The sequence below is a fragment of the Entelurus aequoreus genome, linkage group LG13 (assembly GCF_033978785.1).
Source record: "Entelurus aequoreus isolate RoL-2023_Sb linkage group LG13, RoL_Eaeq_v1.1, whole genome shotgun sequence".
Classification (NCBI taxonomy): Eukaryota; Metazoa; Chordata; class Actinopteri; order Syngnathiformes; family Syngnathidae; genus Entelurus; species Entelurus aequoreus.
Window position 1 is genome coordinate 19,663,832 of NC_084743.1, and position 19,215 is coordinate 19,683,046.

At 39.3% G+C, this 19,215-nt stretch overlaps 1 protein-coding gene across 1 annotated transcript in view; it reads left to right on the forward strand.

The window, feature by feature from the left end:
- The window catches only part of plcd4a (phospholipase C, delta 4a), a 28,854-nt gene that overhangs the window by 674 nt on the left and 8,965 nt on the right, over positions 1-19,215 (forward strand). Inside the window, exons 2-8 of the mRNA XM_062067548.1 lie at positions 11,595-11,646; positions 11,729-11,887; positions 12,101-12,329; positions 14,805-14,934; positions 15,003-15,234; positions 17,573-17,774; positions 18,913-19,057. Of these exons, the coding sequence (XP_061923532.1) occupies positions 11,610-11,646; positions 11,729-11,887; positions 12,101-12,329; positions 14,805-14,934; positions 15,003-15,234; positions 17,573-17,774; positions 18,913-19,057 (1,134 nt within the window). The 5' untranslated portion in view covers positions 11,595-11,609. The remainder of the gene's footprint in view (positions 1-11,594; positions 11,647-11,728; positions 11,888-12,100; positions 12,330-14,804; positions 14,935-15,002; positions 15,235-17,572; positions 17,775-18,912; positions 19,058-19,215) is intronic.

The window sequence follows — 19,215 nt, forward strand, 5'->3', positions numbered from 1 at the left end:
ACACCAAACACAACTATTATTGCTCATGTAGAGTTGAGTCCAGGGGTGTCCAAAGTGCGGCCCAGGGGTCGTGTTGCGGCCCACAGCTCGTTTTTTTTTTTTACAATTTAAACACGTCCCAGATTACAAACTTTACACAAACTAAGGAAAAGTGGTCCCAAAAATGGGACCTGAAGCCCAAAACTGCAGACATCCTTACCAGTATCATGCAGTTTCATTGTAGCCATTAATCTGAACTTTTTCATTTTGATAAAAAAAAAAAAAAAAACATTTTTCATTGTTGTTTTGTAGGTAAAAGTGTTTTATATATTGTGCTCCTGAGTTAATGTAGCTGATCAATTTGAATTTATGATAATTTATTGAGTTTTTATTTAATTTTTTTCAGTATCAAAATGTTCAAGTCGGTCAAAATACATAAATATAATAAATAAATGATATATATATGTATGTATGTATGTATATATAGATATAATAAATATATATTTATATTATATATACATATATACAGTATGTTATATTTATATATACACAAATATATATATATATTATATGTATAATATATATATACACATATTTATATATATACATATATATCTTATATTTATATTATATATACACATATATATTATATTTATAATATATATATATAAACATATATTTATAATATATATATATATATATATATATACATATATATATACAATATTTATTATTTATATCTAATATATATTTATATTTTGACCGACTTGAAAATTTATATATATGTTTGTTTGTGTGTGTGTGTGTATATATATATATATAAATATGTGTGTGTGTGTATAAATATACATTTATGTTATATATATATACACATATATAAATATATATATAATAAATATATATTTTTATTATATATATACACATATATGTTATATACATACACACATATATATATATTATATTTATATATATATATACATATTATACATATATATATGCAATATTGTTTATATTTATATCTAATATATATTTATATTTTGACCAACTTGAACATTTATATATATATATATGTGTTTGTGTGTGTGTGTATATAAATGTGTGTGTATATATATATACAGTATGTATAGTATAAATATATATGTGTGTGTGTGTGTGTGTATACATATATAGATTTATGTTATATATATATATATATATATATATACATATATAAATATATATATATATATATGTGTGTGGATATATATACAATTATATATGCACACATATATAAATATACAATTAAATTATATATATATACACACATATATATATATATGTATATGTATATATATATATATATAAATGTATATATATATATAAAATGTATTCTATTACAGACTAAAAAATGTTAAAGTTATTATTTTTGTAAGTTGATCTATATTGATTTATTTATTGTTGTTTGAGTTGAATAAAGAGACAATGTTATGCAGAGGTGCACTTATAACACATTTATAGACAAATTATACTATTTATAGTCGCAGCGGAGGGTGGCCGCAAAATGTTTTCCTTTTCCCCGGGGGCCGCCACAGAAAATAATCCTGTACATGGTCTTTGATGACTTCCATGCGTCCTGTCGTGATGTGCGTCTACACATTTCTTGCGAGATTTGGTACGTTTTTAGGGTGTAAAGGTATTAGTTGCCGCAATTACAACATCAGTAAATATTAAGAAGAAGAAAAACACGTGTTTGGATTCAATATCTTATTTGCTTTGTTACCTAGAACAGTGACACTCACTTAATGAAATATTCCAACACAGTGTTACTGTTCAAACTGCGTGGCCGAAAGTATTAGTATTGAACTTTTAAAATAAAACATCTGCCTTGTTTTTAATGAATACTTAGGCCTACTACGCGGCTGTGCTTTAATGTCGATCTTTATGGCGGTACTTGGAGAGCCAAGTGTTTTCTGAGGTGGTACTTGGTAAAAAAAAAAAAAAAGTTTGCGAACCACTGACCTAGAACACAACGCTCAGTTTATCGTACATTGATTAATCTACATTGTATCAGCTTTTTTATGTAGAAAAAGTTTGGACACCCCTGGTCTGGTCAGACATTTCTCTCTCTGTGTGTGTGTGTGGTCAGTGCGTGTGTGTGTGTGTGTGGTCAGTGCGTGTGTGTGTGTGTGTGGTCAGTGCGTGTGTGTGTCACCGCAATGACTCATCTCACCCCGGGAGTGTGCTGACCCAGAGCGCACATGAACGCTCCTAAAAATAAAACAACAAGCTTTAAGGAGGGTGCGTGACGTCTGAAAAACATGAAAATGCGCCGGAGATAAAACGTCAAACTCATCGTTTTTTTGGCGTGTCATAACATTTTTGAAATGTGCGTGGGAACACTGGCGCTTGTGAAAGTCACAGCGAATCTGTGTTATTTCAAGGGAGTGTGACAGGAAATGATAACTGTCAGGAGGGACGAGCTTCTGAGGAACAGAAACATTGTCTTCCCAAAAGTATCGTCCACATTGATCAGTGAACAGCTCGGTGCCGCCATGCTTTGTTTACACAAATACATAGACAGATAGAACATTCCAAACCAAGGACTATTAGGACATAAGGTTGTCCCGATAGTTACCAATATGTATTTTGATACTTTTCTAAATAAAGGGTACCATAAAAAATGGCATTATTAGCTTTATTTTAACAAAAAAATCTAACTGTACATTAAACTAGGGCTGCAACAACTAATCGATTAAATCGATTAAAATCGATTATTAAAATAGTTGCCGATTATTTTAGTCATCGATTCGTTGGATCTATACTATGCGCATGCGCAGTTTTTTGTTTTGTTTTTTTCTACTAAACCTTTATTTATAAACTGCAACATATACAAACAGCTGAGAAACAATGATCAAAATAAGTATGGTGCCAGTATGCTGTTTTTTTCCAATAAAATACTGGATAGGATAGAAATGTAGTTAGTCTCTTTTATCCGACTATTAATCGATTAATCGAAGTAATAATCGACAGATTAATCGATTATCAAATTAATCGTTAGTTGCAGCCCTACATTAAACATATCTTTCTTATTGCAAGTTTGTCCTTAAATAAATTAGTGAACAAACAAGACAACTTGTCTTTTATTAGTAAGTAAGCAAACAAAGGCTCCTAATTTAGCTGCTGACATATGCAGTAACATATTGTGTCATTTATCATTCTATTATTTTGTCCACAATATGAGGGACAAGCTGTAAAAATTGTATTATTAATCTACTTGTTCATTTACTGTTAATATCTGCTTACTTTCTCTTTTAAAATGTTCTATCTACACTTCTGTTAAAATGTAATAATCACTTATTCTTCTCTTGTTTGGATAGTTTACATTAGTTTTGGATAGAGATGTCCGATAATATCGGACTGCCGATATTATCGGCCGATAAATGCTTTAAAATGTAATATCGGAAATTATTGGTATCGGTTTTAAAAAGTAAAATGTATGACTTTTTAAAACGCAGCTGTGTACACGGACGTAGGGAGAAGTACAGAGCGCCAATAAACCTTAAAGGCACTTCCTTTGCGTGCCGGCCCAATCACAAAATATCTACGGCTTTTCACACACACAAGTGAATGCAATGCATACTTGGTCAACAGCCATACAGGTCACACTGAGGGTGAACGTATAAACAACTTTAACACTGTTACAAATATGCGCCACACTGTGAACCCACACCAAACAAGAATGACAAACACATTTCGGGAGAACATCCGCACCGTAATACAACATAAACACAACAGAACAAATACCCAGAACCCCTTGCAGCACTAACTCTTCCGGGACGCTACAATATACACCCCCTGTAACACCCTACCTCAACCCCACCCACCTCAACCTCCTCATGCTCTCTCAGGGAGAGCATGTCCCAAATTCCAAGCTGCTGTTTTGAGGCATGTTAAAAAAAATAATGCACTTTGTGACTTCAATAATAAATATGGCAGTGCCATGTTGGCATTTTTTTTCCATAACTTGAGTTGATTTATTTTGGAAAACCTTGTTACATTGTTTAATGCATCCAGCGGGGCATCACAACAAAATTAGGCATAATAATGTGTTAATTCCATGACTGTATACATCGATATCGGTTGATATCAGAATCGGTAATTAAGTGTTGGACAATATCGGATATCGGCAAAAAAGCAATTTCCGGACATCTTTAATTTTGATACTTTTCTAAATAAAGGGTACCATAAAAAAATGGCATTAGCTTTATTTTAACAAAAAAATCTAACTGTACATTAAACATATGTTTCTTATTGCAAGTTTGTCCTTAAATAAAATAGTGAACATACAAGACAACGTGTCTTTTAGTAGTAAGTAAACAAACAAAGGCTCCTAATTTAGCTGCTGACATATGCAGTAACATATTGTGTCATTTATCGTTCTATTATTTTGTCAACATTATGAGGGACAAGCTGTAAAAATGGATTATTAATCTATTTGTTCATTTACTGTTAATATCTGCTTACTTTCTCTTTTAACATGTTCTATCTACACTTCTGTTAAAATGTAATAATTAGAGATGTCCTAATAATGGCTTTTTTGCCGATATCCGATATTGTCCAACTCTTAATTACAGATTCCGATATAAACCAATACTGATATATACAGTCGTGGAATAAACACATTATTATGCCTAATTTTGTTGTGATGCCCCGCTGGATGCATTAAACAATGTAACTTTACCATGAATTGATTAAACAAGTTGAAAAACTTATTCGGGTGTTACCATTTAGTGGTCAATTGTACGGAATATGTACTGTACTGTGCAATCTACTAATACAAGTTTCAATCAATCAATCAAAAACAAGGTTTTCCAAAATAAGAGAACAACTTCAACTCCAGTTATGGAAAAAAATGGGGGGGGGAACGGGGTTTGGTGGTAGTTGAGGTGGGCGGGGTTGAGAGGGTCGGGGTTTGGTGGTAGCGGGGGTGTATATTGTAGCGTCCCGGAAGAGTTAGTGCTGCAAGGGGTTCTGGGTATTTGTTCTGTTGTGTTTATGTTGTGTTACGGTGCGGATGTTCTCCCGAAATGTGTTTGTCATTCTTGTTTGGTGTGGGTTCACAGTGTGGCGTAGGGCTGGGCGATATACGCGATATATCGCGGGTTTGTCTCTGTGCGATATAGAAAATGACTATATCGTGATATCGGAGTATACGTTGACGGTTCTCACGCAGTTGCTTTTAGCTGCTGTCATTACACGACAGGCTCTTCCCACTCTTTCTTGTGTCTCCTCACAGAGACTTAAACAAGCGCACCTTCTTACACACGTCACATACGTATACGCCCTCGCGCAGCAGACAGGTAGCAGCATGGCTAACGTTAGCTGTGATGCTAGCGGTAATACGAGCGAAAGAAGGTGCGAATCTGGTAACAAATGAAGGAATAATTAATTCCCCCAAAAAACAGCAGGAGGTCCATCGTCTGGCGGTGGTTTGGCTTCAAGCGGGAAGATGTCGAACAGACAACCGTAATTTGTCAAGTGTGGGGCAAAAGCGTTTCTACAAAAAGTAGCATCACTGCTAAAATGTAGCATCATTTGAAAAGTCACCTGCTAGAGAATGAAGAGTGCTTGAAACTCCGCACGTCAACATCTTTGTTCGGTGCCACACGCCCACACCATCAAAATACCGAGGCAAACGTTTCCATATCAACACCGTATGACAAAAAGAGTCCACGACAAATGGAGATGACGTCCGCAGGAACCTACCACATAGCGAAGGACATACACTATTTGATTTCCTATTATGCAGCTCATTTTTATTTGACAGTTATTGAAATATCTTGTGTGACATCATGTTATTAAACTATTGTAGTGGCGTTCTGTACAAAAAGTGCACTTTCATTTAGTGTTGTTTTGATAAGTCATCTTAGTGACATCATGCACAAAAGTGCACTCATAGCTTGTTTTAAAATGTCTCTGACAATCTTGCACTTTCTGTTTTGAAATGACATGAATGTTTGTGCCACTGCTTAAAGGCCTACTGAAAATAATTTTTTAAATTTAAACGGGGATAGCAGATCCATTCTATGTGTCATACTTGATCATTTCGCGATATTGCCATATTTTTGCTGAAAGGATTTAGTAGAGAACATCGACGATAAAGTTTGCAACTTTTGGTCTCTGATAAAAGAAGCCTTGCCTGTACCGGAAGTAGCGTGACGTCGCAGGTTGAAAGGCTCCTCACATCTGCACATTGTTTACACCAGCAGCGAGAGCGATTCGGACAGAGAAAGCGACGATTACCCCATTAATTTGAGCGAGGATGAAAGATTTGTGGATGAGGAACATGAGAGTGAAGGACTAGAGTGCAGTGCAGGACGTATCTTTTGTTCGCTCTGACCGTAACTTAGGTACAAGCTGGCTCATTGGATTCCACACTTTCTCCTTTTTCTATTGTGGATCACGGATTTGTATTTCAAACCACCTCGGATACTATATCCTCTTGAAAATGAGAGTCGAGAACGCGAAATGGACATTCACAGTGACTTTTATCTCCACGACAATACATCGGCGAAGCTCTTTAGCTACTGAGCTAACGTGATAGCATCGGGCTTAACTGCAGATAGAAACAAAAGAAATAAACCCCTGACTGGAAGGATGGACAGAAAATCAACAATACTATTAAACCATGGACCTTTAAATACACGGTTAATGCTTTCCAGCCTGGCGAAGCTTAACAATGCTGTTGCTAACGACGCCATTGAAGCTAACTTAGCTACGGGACCTCACAGAGCTATGCTAAAAACATTAGCTATCCACCTACGCCAGCCAGCCCTCATCTGCTCATCAACACCCGTGCTCACCTGCGTTCCAGCGATCGACGGAGCGACGAAGGACTTCACCCGATCATCGATGCGGTCGGCGGCTAGCGTCGGCTAGCGGTCTGCTATCCAAGTCAAAGTCCTCCTGGTTGTGTTGCTGCAGCCAGCCGCTAATACACCGATCCCACCTACAACTTTCTTCTTTGCAGTCTTCCTTGTTCATTAAACAAATTGCAAAAGATTCACCAACACAGATGTCCAGAATACTGTGGAATTTTGCGATGAAAACCGAGCTTTTTGTATTGGATACAATGTGTCCGAATACTTCCGTTTCAACCATTGACATCACGCGCATACGTCATCATACATAGACCTTTTCAACCGGAAGTTTCGCGGGAAATTTAAAATTGCACTTTATAAGTTAACCCGGCCGTATTGGCATGTGTTGCAATGTTAAGATTTCATCATTGATATATAAACTATCAGACTGCGTGGTCGGTAGTAGTGGCTTTCAGTAGGCCTTTAATAACTGTTTAATAAATACACTTTTGGTCAATTGACTTAGTTGTGATTTCCCTCTCTGCATGAAAGTTTAAAAGTAGCATATATTAATGCAGTATGAAGAAGAATGTTTTAATGTAGACACCTAGAATCATCATACTGCTGTGATTATATGCATAAAGTGTTCATTCAAGGCTAAGGCAAAATATGGAGATATATATCGCGTATCGCGATATGGCCTAAAAATATCGAGATATTAAAAAAAAAGGCAATATCGCCCAGCCCTAGTGTGGCGCATATTTGTAACAGTGTTGGAGTTGTTTATACATCCACCCTCAGTGTGACCTGTTTGGCTGTTGACCAAGTATGCCTTGCATTCACTTATGTGTGTGTAAAAGCTGCATATATTGTGTGACTGGGCCGGCACGCTGTTTGTATGGAGGACAAGCGGACGTGACGACAGGTTGTAGAGGACGCTAAAGGCAGTGCCTTTAAGGCACGCCCCCAATAATGTCGTCCGGGTGGAAATCGTGAGAATGGTTGCCCCGGGAGATTTTCGGGAGGGGCACTGAAATTCGGGAGTCTCCCGGGAAAATCGGGAGGTTGAAACCAATACCGATAATTTCCGATATTACATTAGTTTTGGATGATACCACAAATTTAGGTATCGATCCGATACCAAGTAGTTACAGGATCATACATTGGTCATGTTCAAAGTCCTCATGTGTCAAGGGACATATTTCCTGAGTCTATAAACATGATATAAATTTGAAAAAAAGGAAAAAATATCGATGTAATCATAGTAGTATCGACTAGATACGCTATTGTACTTGGTATCATTACAGGGGATGTCAGCCGTAGATCCAACCATGGCGTTTGTTTACATTATATTGTATCCTCCTACGGTGTGTAGTGAAGCATGTTTAGCTATTCCTCGTCCTGCCGGGATGATACTTGTAAGAAACTTACTTTATTTGTCGCCATGGAGACGAGGATTAGTGATTCAGAAATAGCTACAACACTGCCGACTGCGGATGGATGTTAGCCCCTAGCTAGCTAGCCACGTCTTAAAGCACCTCTTCCTGAGGGCGTTTCAGTGTTATAACTTCACCTTTATCGTCAGTTTTTAGGACAAAATGAGTGACAGATTGTTTGGTAAACGTATAGCATGTTCTATATGTTATAGTTATTTGAATGACTCTTACCATAATATGTTACGTTAACATACCAGGCACGTTCTCAGTTGGTTATTTATGCCTCATATAACGTACACTTATTCAGCCTGTTGTTCACTATTCTTTATTTATTTTAAATTGCCTTTCAAATGTCTATTCTTGGTGTTGGCTTTTATCAAATAAATTTCCCAAAAAAATGCGACTTATACTCCAATGCGACTTATATGTTTTTTCCCTTCTTTATTATGCATTTTCGGCCGGTGCGATTTATACTCCGGAGCGACTTATACTCCGAAAAATACGGTAGTTAACAGTATGAAGAAAAATAAGCTATAGTTTTTGTTGAGGATTGATGTTTCTTCTTTTGAATGATTTTCCTTCCTTAGGTGTTTTCCTTTACACTTCTTCCTTCATTCCGGCGTGTCAGACTGAAAATATCAATATAAAATAAACGTATAACGTCCATTTTGTATTTTACATAAATAATGTCATTGTGTATTTTATATAAATAAAATCGGTTTAGTGTTAATATATTCACACAATAAACTGCAATTGTTTACACATATAGAAATTACACACCATTCGGACTTATCACTATTAGCGATGTCGCCCTCTACTGGTCAGATTTAGCACTACACGTATTAAATGAGGTTTGATTGTTGCTCTCAGAAAAACGACACAAACGCGAATACAAAATACACCACGAAGTCAGAAATGTCAATATAAAGCAAACTAAATATATTTATGTACAAATGATATCTACTTACAAATGTTTGACCAAGTTTCGGGACGAAGCTTACACGCGTTATTGTTGCTGCTTGTCTGGATCAATGTGTCCGTCGCTTAAAAGGTCCGACAGGAAACAATGACTCGAGCACTTTTTGCTCAGGGTAGAAAAGTCATACTTTGTTGTCCATTCGTTGTTAATTTTTGCGATTGCAATTACATATGGTGATATAATTGCCGTACAGAACATTTACTAATTAAAAAAAAAAGTAAAGTCAAAGGGGAAAAAATAAAAATAATTTAATATATATTTCCACACTTTACTGCTCTGGCTATCTTTAAAGGAAACTGCTCTCATTTGGCACATATTAAACTTATTAAGGATATCTAGTCATCATTGTGTTGATGTAGAACGAAGAGAGTGGTTGGACAATTAGTTTTATAGCATTTGGCAGAATGTCAGCACAGAGTAAATCATTCTTATTATAATAATAACTTCTTCTGTCAGCAGTCAACTTAAATTGCAAATTGTGGTATTGATTCAGTAGCAAGTAAATACATCACCAATTGATCATTGAATCATTTTGTGATGTTACCTTCAATTTGTTGATCATGATTATACTGCATCGCGTGGACATCGGGGGCGGTACCTCTGGATTGGCAGACCGGGGTGGTGGTTCCTCTCTTTAAGAAGGGGAACCGGAGGGTGTGGTCCAACTATCGGGGGATCGCACTCCTCAGCCTTCCCGGTAAGGTCTATTCAGGTGTACTAGAGAGGGCTATGCCGGATAGTCGAACCTCGGATCCGGTTTTTGTACTGGTCGTGGAACTGTGGACCAGCTCTATACTCTCGGCAGGGTCCTTGAGAGTGCATGAAAGTTTGCCCAACCAGTCTACATGTGCTTTGTGGACTTAGAGAAGGCATTCGACTGTGTCCCTCGGGAAGTCCTGTAGGGAGTGCTCAGTCTGATTGTGGCGGTCCGCTCCATGTATAATCAGTGTCAGAGTGTAGTGGATTGTCCGAAGCTTAAACAGGCAACAAAAGTAGTTTAGTACAACAAATGTATTTACCCAATATCAGAAGTGCAGGTTGAATTAAGTTGGCCGTGCAGACAGACCACATGTTACTCCGGAGCAAACAAGACACACACAAGCCAAAATCACTGTCGAGTTCCGGTCTTCTGCCATTTTTTATATGTCTCTTGTGCGTCATTGTTTGTTATCTAATGTGTCAATGTCTTTTATCTTTTCCCTATCTGTTCCATAACAACTCGAATCCTTTAGACAGTCAACACATTCTGTAGACAGGTTGGCACGACTTAACATTCACTTTTGTCCCACTGGCACAGAATAGGAAAGACATCAAATGAGCGTACATTCCCATTAGACATGCAATATAGGTCAAAGGTCAGAAATTCTACTACAAGAGCTTGGTCCGCATTGCTGGCAGTAAGTCGGACCCGTTTCCAGTGAGGGTTGCACTCCGCCAAGGCTGCCCTTTGTCACCGATTCTGTTCATAACTTTTATGGACAGAATTTCTGGGCGCAGTCAAGGCGCTGAGGGGATCCGGTTTGGGGGCTGCAGGATTAGGTCTCTTGCTTTTTGCAGATGATGTAGTCCTGATGGCTTCATCTGGTCAGGATCTTCAGCTCTCACTGGATCGGTTCGCAGCCGAGTGTGAAACGACTGGGATGGGAATCAGCACCTCCAAGACCGAGTCCATGGTTCTCGCCCGGAAAAGGGTGGGGAGGAGATCTTGCCCCAAGTGGAGGAGTTCAAGTACCTCGGAGTCTTGTTCAAGAGTGAGGGAAGAGTGGATTGTGAGATCAACAGGCGGATTGGTGCGGTAATGCGGTATCGATCCGTTGTGGTGAAGAAGGAGCTGAGCCGGAAAGCAAAGCTCTCAATTTACTGGTCGATCTACGTTCCTATCCTCACCTATGGTCATGAGCTTTGGGTTATGACCAAAAGGACTAGATCACAGGTACAAGCGGCCGAAATGAGCTTCCTCCGCCGGGTGGAGGGGCTCTCCCTTAGAGATAGGGTGAGAAGCTCTGTCATCCGGGAGGAGCTCAAAGTAAAGCCGCTGCTCCTCCACATGGAGGAGCCAGATAAGGTGGTTCGGGCATCTGGTCAAGATGCCACCCGAACGCCTCCCAAGGGAGGTGTTTCGGGCACGTCCGACCGGTAGGAGGCCACGGGGAAGACCCAGGACACGTTGGGTAGACTATGTCTCCCGGCTGGCCTGGGAACGCCTCGGGATCCCCCGGGAGGAGCTAGACGAAGTGGCTGGGGAGAGGGAAGTCTGGGCTTCCCTGCTTAGGCTGCTGCCCCCGCGACCCGACCTCGGATAAGCGGAAGAAGATGGATGGATGGATAAATATGAGTAACTGTAGACCCGGTTTGTTTCAGAAAATCTCCATTGGCATGATAAAGGGGCAACAGATGGAGTCTGAATGTCCACGTGAGTACAAATTGACACCTTATGTTTGATTTCATTGAATTATTTCATGCGGGTGGTGACCTAACTTTGTACATATCCCCAGGTGTGGAGGATGACCCCGACATCAGGGTGATGACGGCAGGGTCGACTCTGAGGAAGGTTAAGTCTCGTTCCTGGAAAAAGCAACGCCATTTTCGACTCCTGGAGGACGGTCTGAGTGTTTGGTACAAGTCCCGATGGTTAGGGAAAGGCCAATCCACTTGTGAGTACATCTTGGCAGACCGTGATGCAACATGACTTGTTGTGAAAGTCACATGATCATCCCTTACGAAATCTCTGTCAGAAGCCATAAAAAGGGCATACCTACAGCAAAACCATATTTTCTCGAAGTTCTTATTGCTTCTGTTCCTGGTGTCGATTTGCCAATTCGCTCATTTCCTGGTTTGTTGACCCCGACATGAAACTCTCCTTTCAGTCTCAGTGAGCGAGGTCGAGGCCGTGCGCGAGGGCCACCAGTCGGAGGTCTTGCTGAGCATCGCAGAGGAGTTCTCCGCGGACCTCTGTTTCACCTTGGTGTTTCACGGTCGCCAAGGCACCCTGGACCTTGTGGCCGAGTCCCCAGAGGAGGCGCGGGCCTGGATCCAGGGTTTGCGCAAGCTCATCAACAAAGCTCAAACTATGGATGAGAAACAGTGGCTGGATCAGTATCCTTCTATGGTTGAAGTTCCGAGTTAGGCCTTTCCGGTCCACAGCTCAAAAAGAGTCTGTCCGTAGAATGGTTCATGAAAACATTCTTGCTAGAGATCGACCGATTACCTGCGCCGATATTTGGCTTTTTGACGTATATCGGTATACGAGCCAAATTTTCTATTTATTTAAAAATAAAATGTACTCTCATTGTCAATAATTCTCTCCAAATAAGTGTTGATATGTTACAAGGTATTTATTTGAGTTCTTGTAAAAATTATTTCGGAGTCACACCCTCCTTTTTCTGTTTCTTGCAGTGCTGCTCGCCTACATCTGCTTGCCTGTCAAAACTTAACATTTTTTCAAGGAATTCCAGTTTTTGTCCTTCCTTTAATGTTCCGAGATTCAATCAAATAACACGGCAGAGATGGACGGACATACGGACGACAGAAAAGATATCTCTGCCTCCAAAAAATCCAAACTTTGTGTAAATATCTTGACAAATAGGAGACGTGGTACATAAGTAAAGAAGAGCAGGCAGCAGCTCTCACATTCTCATACTTTCTGTAACAGCCAGGAAGAAAGGGTGTCAGCCAGCTTGAAAAATGTCTCAACTATAATCTAAGTAAAAAAGCCCAGAATTATTTTTATTTCACAATATTTCAAATGTATCAAATCCATGAACTGTTACAACATTGTATAAAATTGAGTAGATGACGAGTTATTCTGATGTAGAGAAATCCATATTTTTACCAATTTTCCGAGGAGATTTTTTAGGGGTGTCCAAACTTCTTCCACCAAGGGCAACATATGAAAATTTAAAACATATTTTGTAAAAAAAAAATAAAAATGCTATAAACAGATGCTATACATATTTAACAATATAAACATACTTGCCAACCCTCCCGTTTTTAGCGGGAGAATCCCGGTATTCAGCGCCTCTCCCGACAACCTCCCGGCAGAGATTTTTTCCCGACAAACTCCCGGTATTCAGCCGGAGCTGGAGGCCACGCCCCCTCCAGCTCAATGCGGACCTGAGACTGAGTGGGGAAAGCCTGTTCTCACGTCCGCTTTCCCACAATATAAACAGCTTGCCTGCCCAATGACGTCATAACATCTAGGGCTTTTAGAGAGTAGAGTGCACAACTGCGCACACAACAAGGAGACGAAGCAGAAGAACGAGGAAATTACAGACATGGCGACGCCGTCGACGAGCAAGATGAAGAAATACGCTTGCGAGTTCCAAAACGAATGGAAACAAGAATTTCAGTTCATCCAGGACAGTTTGAAGGGGAAGGTGTATGTTGCCTGTAAATATGTAGAACAGACTTCTCCATTGAACACGGTGGCCGAAATGATATACTCATCATGAACGGAGAAGTTAAACAGGACAATACTGCCATCTAATGGATAGCCACCGGAACACTGAAATTCAAGTATTTCTTTTATGTAAATAAAATAAAATAAATAAATAAATAAATAAATAAATATATATATATATATATATATATATATATATATATATATATATATATATATATATATATATATATATATATATATATATATAGCTAGAATTCACTGAAAGTGAAGTATTTCATATATACATATATATATATATATATATATATATATGAAATATATATGAAATACTCAAGTTGGTGAATTCTAGCTGTAAATAACCACGCCCCCCGCCCCCAACCACCCCCCCCCCCACCACCCCCTACCTCCCGATATTGGAGGTCTCAAGGTTGGCAAGTATGAATATAAATGTGTTATAAGCGGCAAAGCATATGATTATTAGTACCAAGCAACATAATTTCAGTTTTTTTCTCATTAAATTAGAGGGTTTTTCTCTTTTTGTGGGGGGGATAGGGTCCCCACATCTGCGGTTGGGTTGAGTTTTTCCTTGCCCTGATGTGGGATCTGAGCCGAGGATGTCGTTGTGGCTTCTGCAGCCCTTTGAGACACTCGTGCTTTAGGGCTATATAAATAAACTTTGATTGATTGATTGATTTTTTTTTCTTACATTTTTACTGTTTTTTTATTTGATTTCCCCAACCCCCACGCCGTTGTAACACATGGCTTGACATCGTCTTGCTGAAATAAGCAGGGGCGCCCCGTCTACCCTTGTTTTTAAAACACGTATTAAATGTGTTTGTGAAACTCCCTGATGTTTCTTGGTGTTAACGTAACTACAACATTAGCGCCGCACAAAACAATATGTTGTACCGGTCCGACGTTTCCTAAAAAGTAATGTTAAAAAACAACTTAAAGCCTTGTCCAGCTGTTTATTCACATATTCTATTCATGTTTTAATATTATTTTTTACTGCAAATGAATATCAGCTCCAAATTCCGGTTATCGGTCACCTTGACTATTAATAATCGGTTAAAAAAAAGCCACATCGGTCGATCTCTAATTCTTACTTCCTTTAAAGACTTGAGTCACTCAGCCAACTTCTAATCCAAGCTTCCTTGACAATCTGCCAGGTGGGTCCGGGACTGGTTTCACAAAGCTGACAAAAATAAAGACGGGAAGATGAACTTTAAAGAAGTGCGGACACTGTTGAAGATGATGAACGTGGAAATGAATGAGGACCATGCGTTTCATCTCTTCACGGTATTATTTGGATGATTGACCCACTGACGTGTGTGTTATAAACCGAGGTCTTCTCCTTTGGTTTACAGATGGCTGACCAATCAGAAAGTGGCTCTTTGGAAAGCGAGCAGTTTGTCCTCTTCTACAAGATGCTCACCCAAAGGGATGAGGTGTGGAGAGTGTTCCAGGACTACTCTGGAGACGGAGAGAAGTTCATCCTGGAGGAGCTGGAGAGCTTCCTGAAGGTGGAGCAACAGGAGGGAGAAGACATCGCCCGACATGCCCGGGAGCTTATCGACCGCTATGAACCATCGGAAACAGGTCAGTTATTAACCTTCAACAGGGGCCCGTGACTCCTAGGGGTCTGCATAGGTACTGGAGTGGGGTTGCAAATGTTTTTGTTGATTGGGCGAATTAGCCGACTGCTTGTAAAGTAACAATATATCTATTTGTAATCAATCAGAAATATCAAGCAGTTAAAAGCGCCAAATATGGATAATTGTGGAGAGAGTGTTTTGCATTTTTCCCATCATGCTTTGCAGGGGGTTTAAACAGGTGTAATTTTGAATTATGTGTTGTGCTTGGACATTTTCTTTTATAACATCCACAAAGTCCAGTATACAAGTTGTCACGCGTGACCATGTGTGTTGACTTTTTCTGTTAGTTTATGTGCGCCGCGAGTGGGAAAGGTTGTTTGGATTAGGTCATATATCATAATGCTGTGCTGTGTACACGTCAATGTACAATTAATGGTCATTAACCTAAATGTCCACGGGACAGTGGCATGCAGCAATTATACTGTCAGATGTTTAAAATTAGTTCTTATTAATCGCACTTGGCCCACGGGCCGTAGTTTGGACAACCCTGAAGTTTAAAATAAAAACATATTAGCATTTAAGATAGCTAGTGATTAGCTGGTGCAAGCTGCCAACTAGCTGTCAGTTAGCGATTAGCATGCCAGTTTCCGGCTGATACGATTTTGGCGCTCTCTACCTTTCACATTTTTCATCCGATTCGAACCGTTCCCACTTCAAACTGTTCAGCCTATTCGGGAATCGCGGGCTTTCCCTTTGACGAATTCTAAAAATTCCCAGAATTCCAGGTTTTCCAGGACATTTTTCCCATTCAAAATGAATTGGCCATTTTTTAAACTTCCACCATTTCCACATTTTTCAACCAATTCAAACCATTCCACCTTCAACACATTCCACTCATCCTGGAAATGTCAAGTTAAAAAAATCCAGGAATTCACAGAATTCCCTTTTTTTTAAACCCTTTTTCCTGGCAACTACTCCTCACACATTTTTCAACCCACTCCAACCGTTCCACCGTCCAAACATTCCTCTTAATCAGGACAAAAAACAAAGTTGTTTTTTTAACTGGAAAAATTCCCAGTTTTCCTGGAATTCCTTAATACCATTCCTCAAGTAAAAATGTTACTACTTCAGAACAGTCTTTTAACATTTTCCCCAAAATTCCCGCTTTTCCCGAAATTTCCATGAAATTCCCATTGAAATTAATAGGACATATTTCAAAGTTCCACAGCTCCCTAGCATTGTAGTCTGTCCAGTCATTAGGTACAGTTCTCTAATATTGTAGTCTGTACAGTCAATTGGTACAGTTCCCCAATATTGTAGTCTGTCAAGTCATTAGGTACAGTTCTCTAATATTGTAGTCTGTACAGTCATTAGGTACAGTTCCCCAATATTGTAGTCTGTCCAGTCATTAGGTACAGTTCCCCAATATTGTAGTCTGTCCAGTCATTTGGTACAGTTCCCCAATATTGTAGTCTGTCCAGTCATTTGGTACAGTTCCCCAGTATTGTAGTCAGTCCAGTCATTTGCTACAGGTCCTTTATATTGAAGTGTGTCCAGTCACTAGGTACAATTCCCCAATATTGAAGTCTGTCTAGTCATTTAGTGCAGCACCCCAATATTGTAGTTTGTCCAGTCATTAGGTACAGTTCCCTAATATTGTAGTCAGTCCAGTCATTTGGTACAGCTCCCCAGTATTGTAGACTGTCCAGTTATTTGGTACAGTTCCCCAATATTGTAGTCTGTCCAGTCATTAGGTACAGTTCCCCAATATTGTAGTCTGTCCAGTCATTTGGTACAGTTCCCCAGTATTGTAGACTGTCCAGTCATTTGGTCCAGTTCCCCAGTATTGTAGTCAGTCCAGTCATTTGCTACAGGTCCTTTATATTGAAGTGTGTCCAGTCACTAGGTACAACTCCCCAATATTGAAGTCTGTCTAGTCATTTAGTGCAGCACCCCAATATTGTAGTTTGTCTAGTCATTAGGTATAGTTCCCCAATGTTTTAGTCTGACCAGTCATTAGGTACAGTTCCTTTGTATTATAGTCTGTCCAGTCATTAGGTACAGTTCCCCAATATTTTAGTCTGACCTGTCATTAGGTACAGCTCCTTTATATTATAGTCTGTCCAGTCATTAGGTACAGTTCCCCAATATTTTAGTCTTGCCAATAATTAGGTACAGTTCTCCAATATTGTAGTCTGACCAGTGATTCCGTCTCATGTCCATATTGCCGGACTATGAATCCCTCCATGTAAAGTACACTGTGAATGTTGACCCTCTCTGTTTAATAATAGTTGCAAATGCACATCTGGAGATCACTGTGTCTCTCGTCTCTCTTTATCCAGCCAAGAAGCAAGGTACTATGTCCCTGGAAGGCTTCCAGATGTACCTGTGCTCTCAGGAGGGCTCCATATTCAGACCAGAACACCTGGGCCTCTACCAGGACATGAGCCAACCACTTAGCCACTACTTCATCTGCTCCTCACACAATACTTACCTGCTGGAGGATCAGCTGCGGGGCCAAAGCAGCCTGGAAGCATACATCCAGTGAGCCCTGCATCTTCTAAATATTCAGTAGCTTACTGTAGATGTACAGTGGTACCTCGGTTTTAATACGCCTTGAATTTAGTACCATTTGGTTTTAGGCTAAACTTTTACCAAAAATATGTCCCAGTTTTCATACACTGTTAGTCTTTGAGCTTTAGGCTGATATAGAGCCGAAACGTTGTAGCATACAGTAATAGTCCAACTAAAGAAGTCATAGCAAAAGTGCGCAGATGGCGTTCATGGGTCTGTTCTTCTTCCTCTCCTCTTATTGTGGAAGTGATGTTAAATGCACATTTTACATGTTTTCTGCATATAAATGATTACCTATAAAAAGTGTTTTAAGTCTGTAGTGAAATATACCGTTTACTATTTTCTTATATGATTGTGAAGTAGCATGTGTTTGTATTTGGTCACAGAATCCTTTAGAGGATTATTCTACTAAGGAAATATGCCCTTATTTAGCTTCAAAAGTGCACATGTCCATCACAAACTCTCCAGAGAGTGGTGGCTCTTGCCCCAAGGAAATTGGAATCCTACAGGAATGCAGGTTTGGATTTTAGGAGGAAGTGTAAATACATTAGCAACATCTGGTAGGAAGCCCTCACAAGTAGGAGTAGAGGATAGGGGTCGGCGGTCACCCGACTCAAACCGATCACAGGAAATAGGCCTACTGGCCAAGCAACAAACTGGGTGTTGTCCAAACTGGCCGGTCACGAGGCTAAAACAACAAAGAGTAACTGTCTTCGTGTAAAAGGTATTTAAGGACAGTTGTCCAAGAAGACAGCAGAGGAGTGATCAGGCCCATACTTTTTGGCTCATCACCCATCACACGACCAACAAATATACAACAAGTCAAAAACCAAGATGCCACTGTATCAAATTGCCTTGATATAAACAAAAACGGACAGTTTGGATTTAAGTACAATGAGTCAACTTACATGCAACCAATCTGATTTCATGCTGGAAAAAATCCATTTGTTGGTTTGAAACAAACACAAATGTAATTCTTTCAAAAAACACACATATTGCATGGTTGTATTTGTTCTATTATATGCCGCATACCATCCAGTCATCATATCGAACTAAATAACTACAAGATCAAGTCACTGTAAAAGAGTTGATGTGTGTGTGCACACAGGGCCCTGAAGAGAGGCTGTCGCTGTGTGGAAGTGGACTGTTGGGACGGCAGCGACGGGGAGCCAGTGGTGTATCACGGCCACACGCTGACTTCCAAGATCCTCTTCAAAGACATCATTGTAAAACTCAAGGAATATGCATTTATGGTATGATTCCATAAAACTATGTTTTTTTGACAATTCAAATAGTTGATTCTGAAGAAACAAATTATGAGGTATGTGTCTTATGCTTGTCTGAAACCCCAGAATGCAGAGACAGGATAAGGCGTGCAGAAAATATGATACCCCATTAAATACAACTAAAA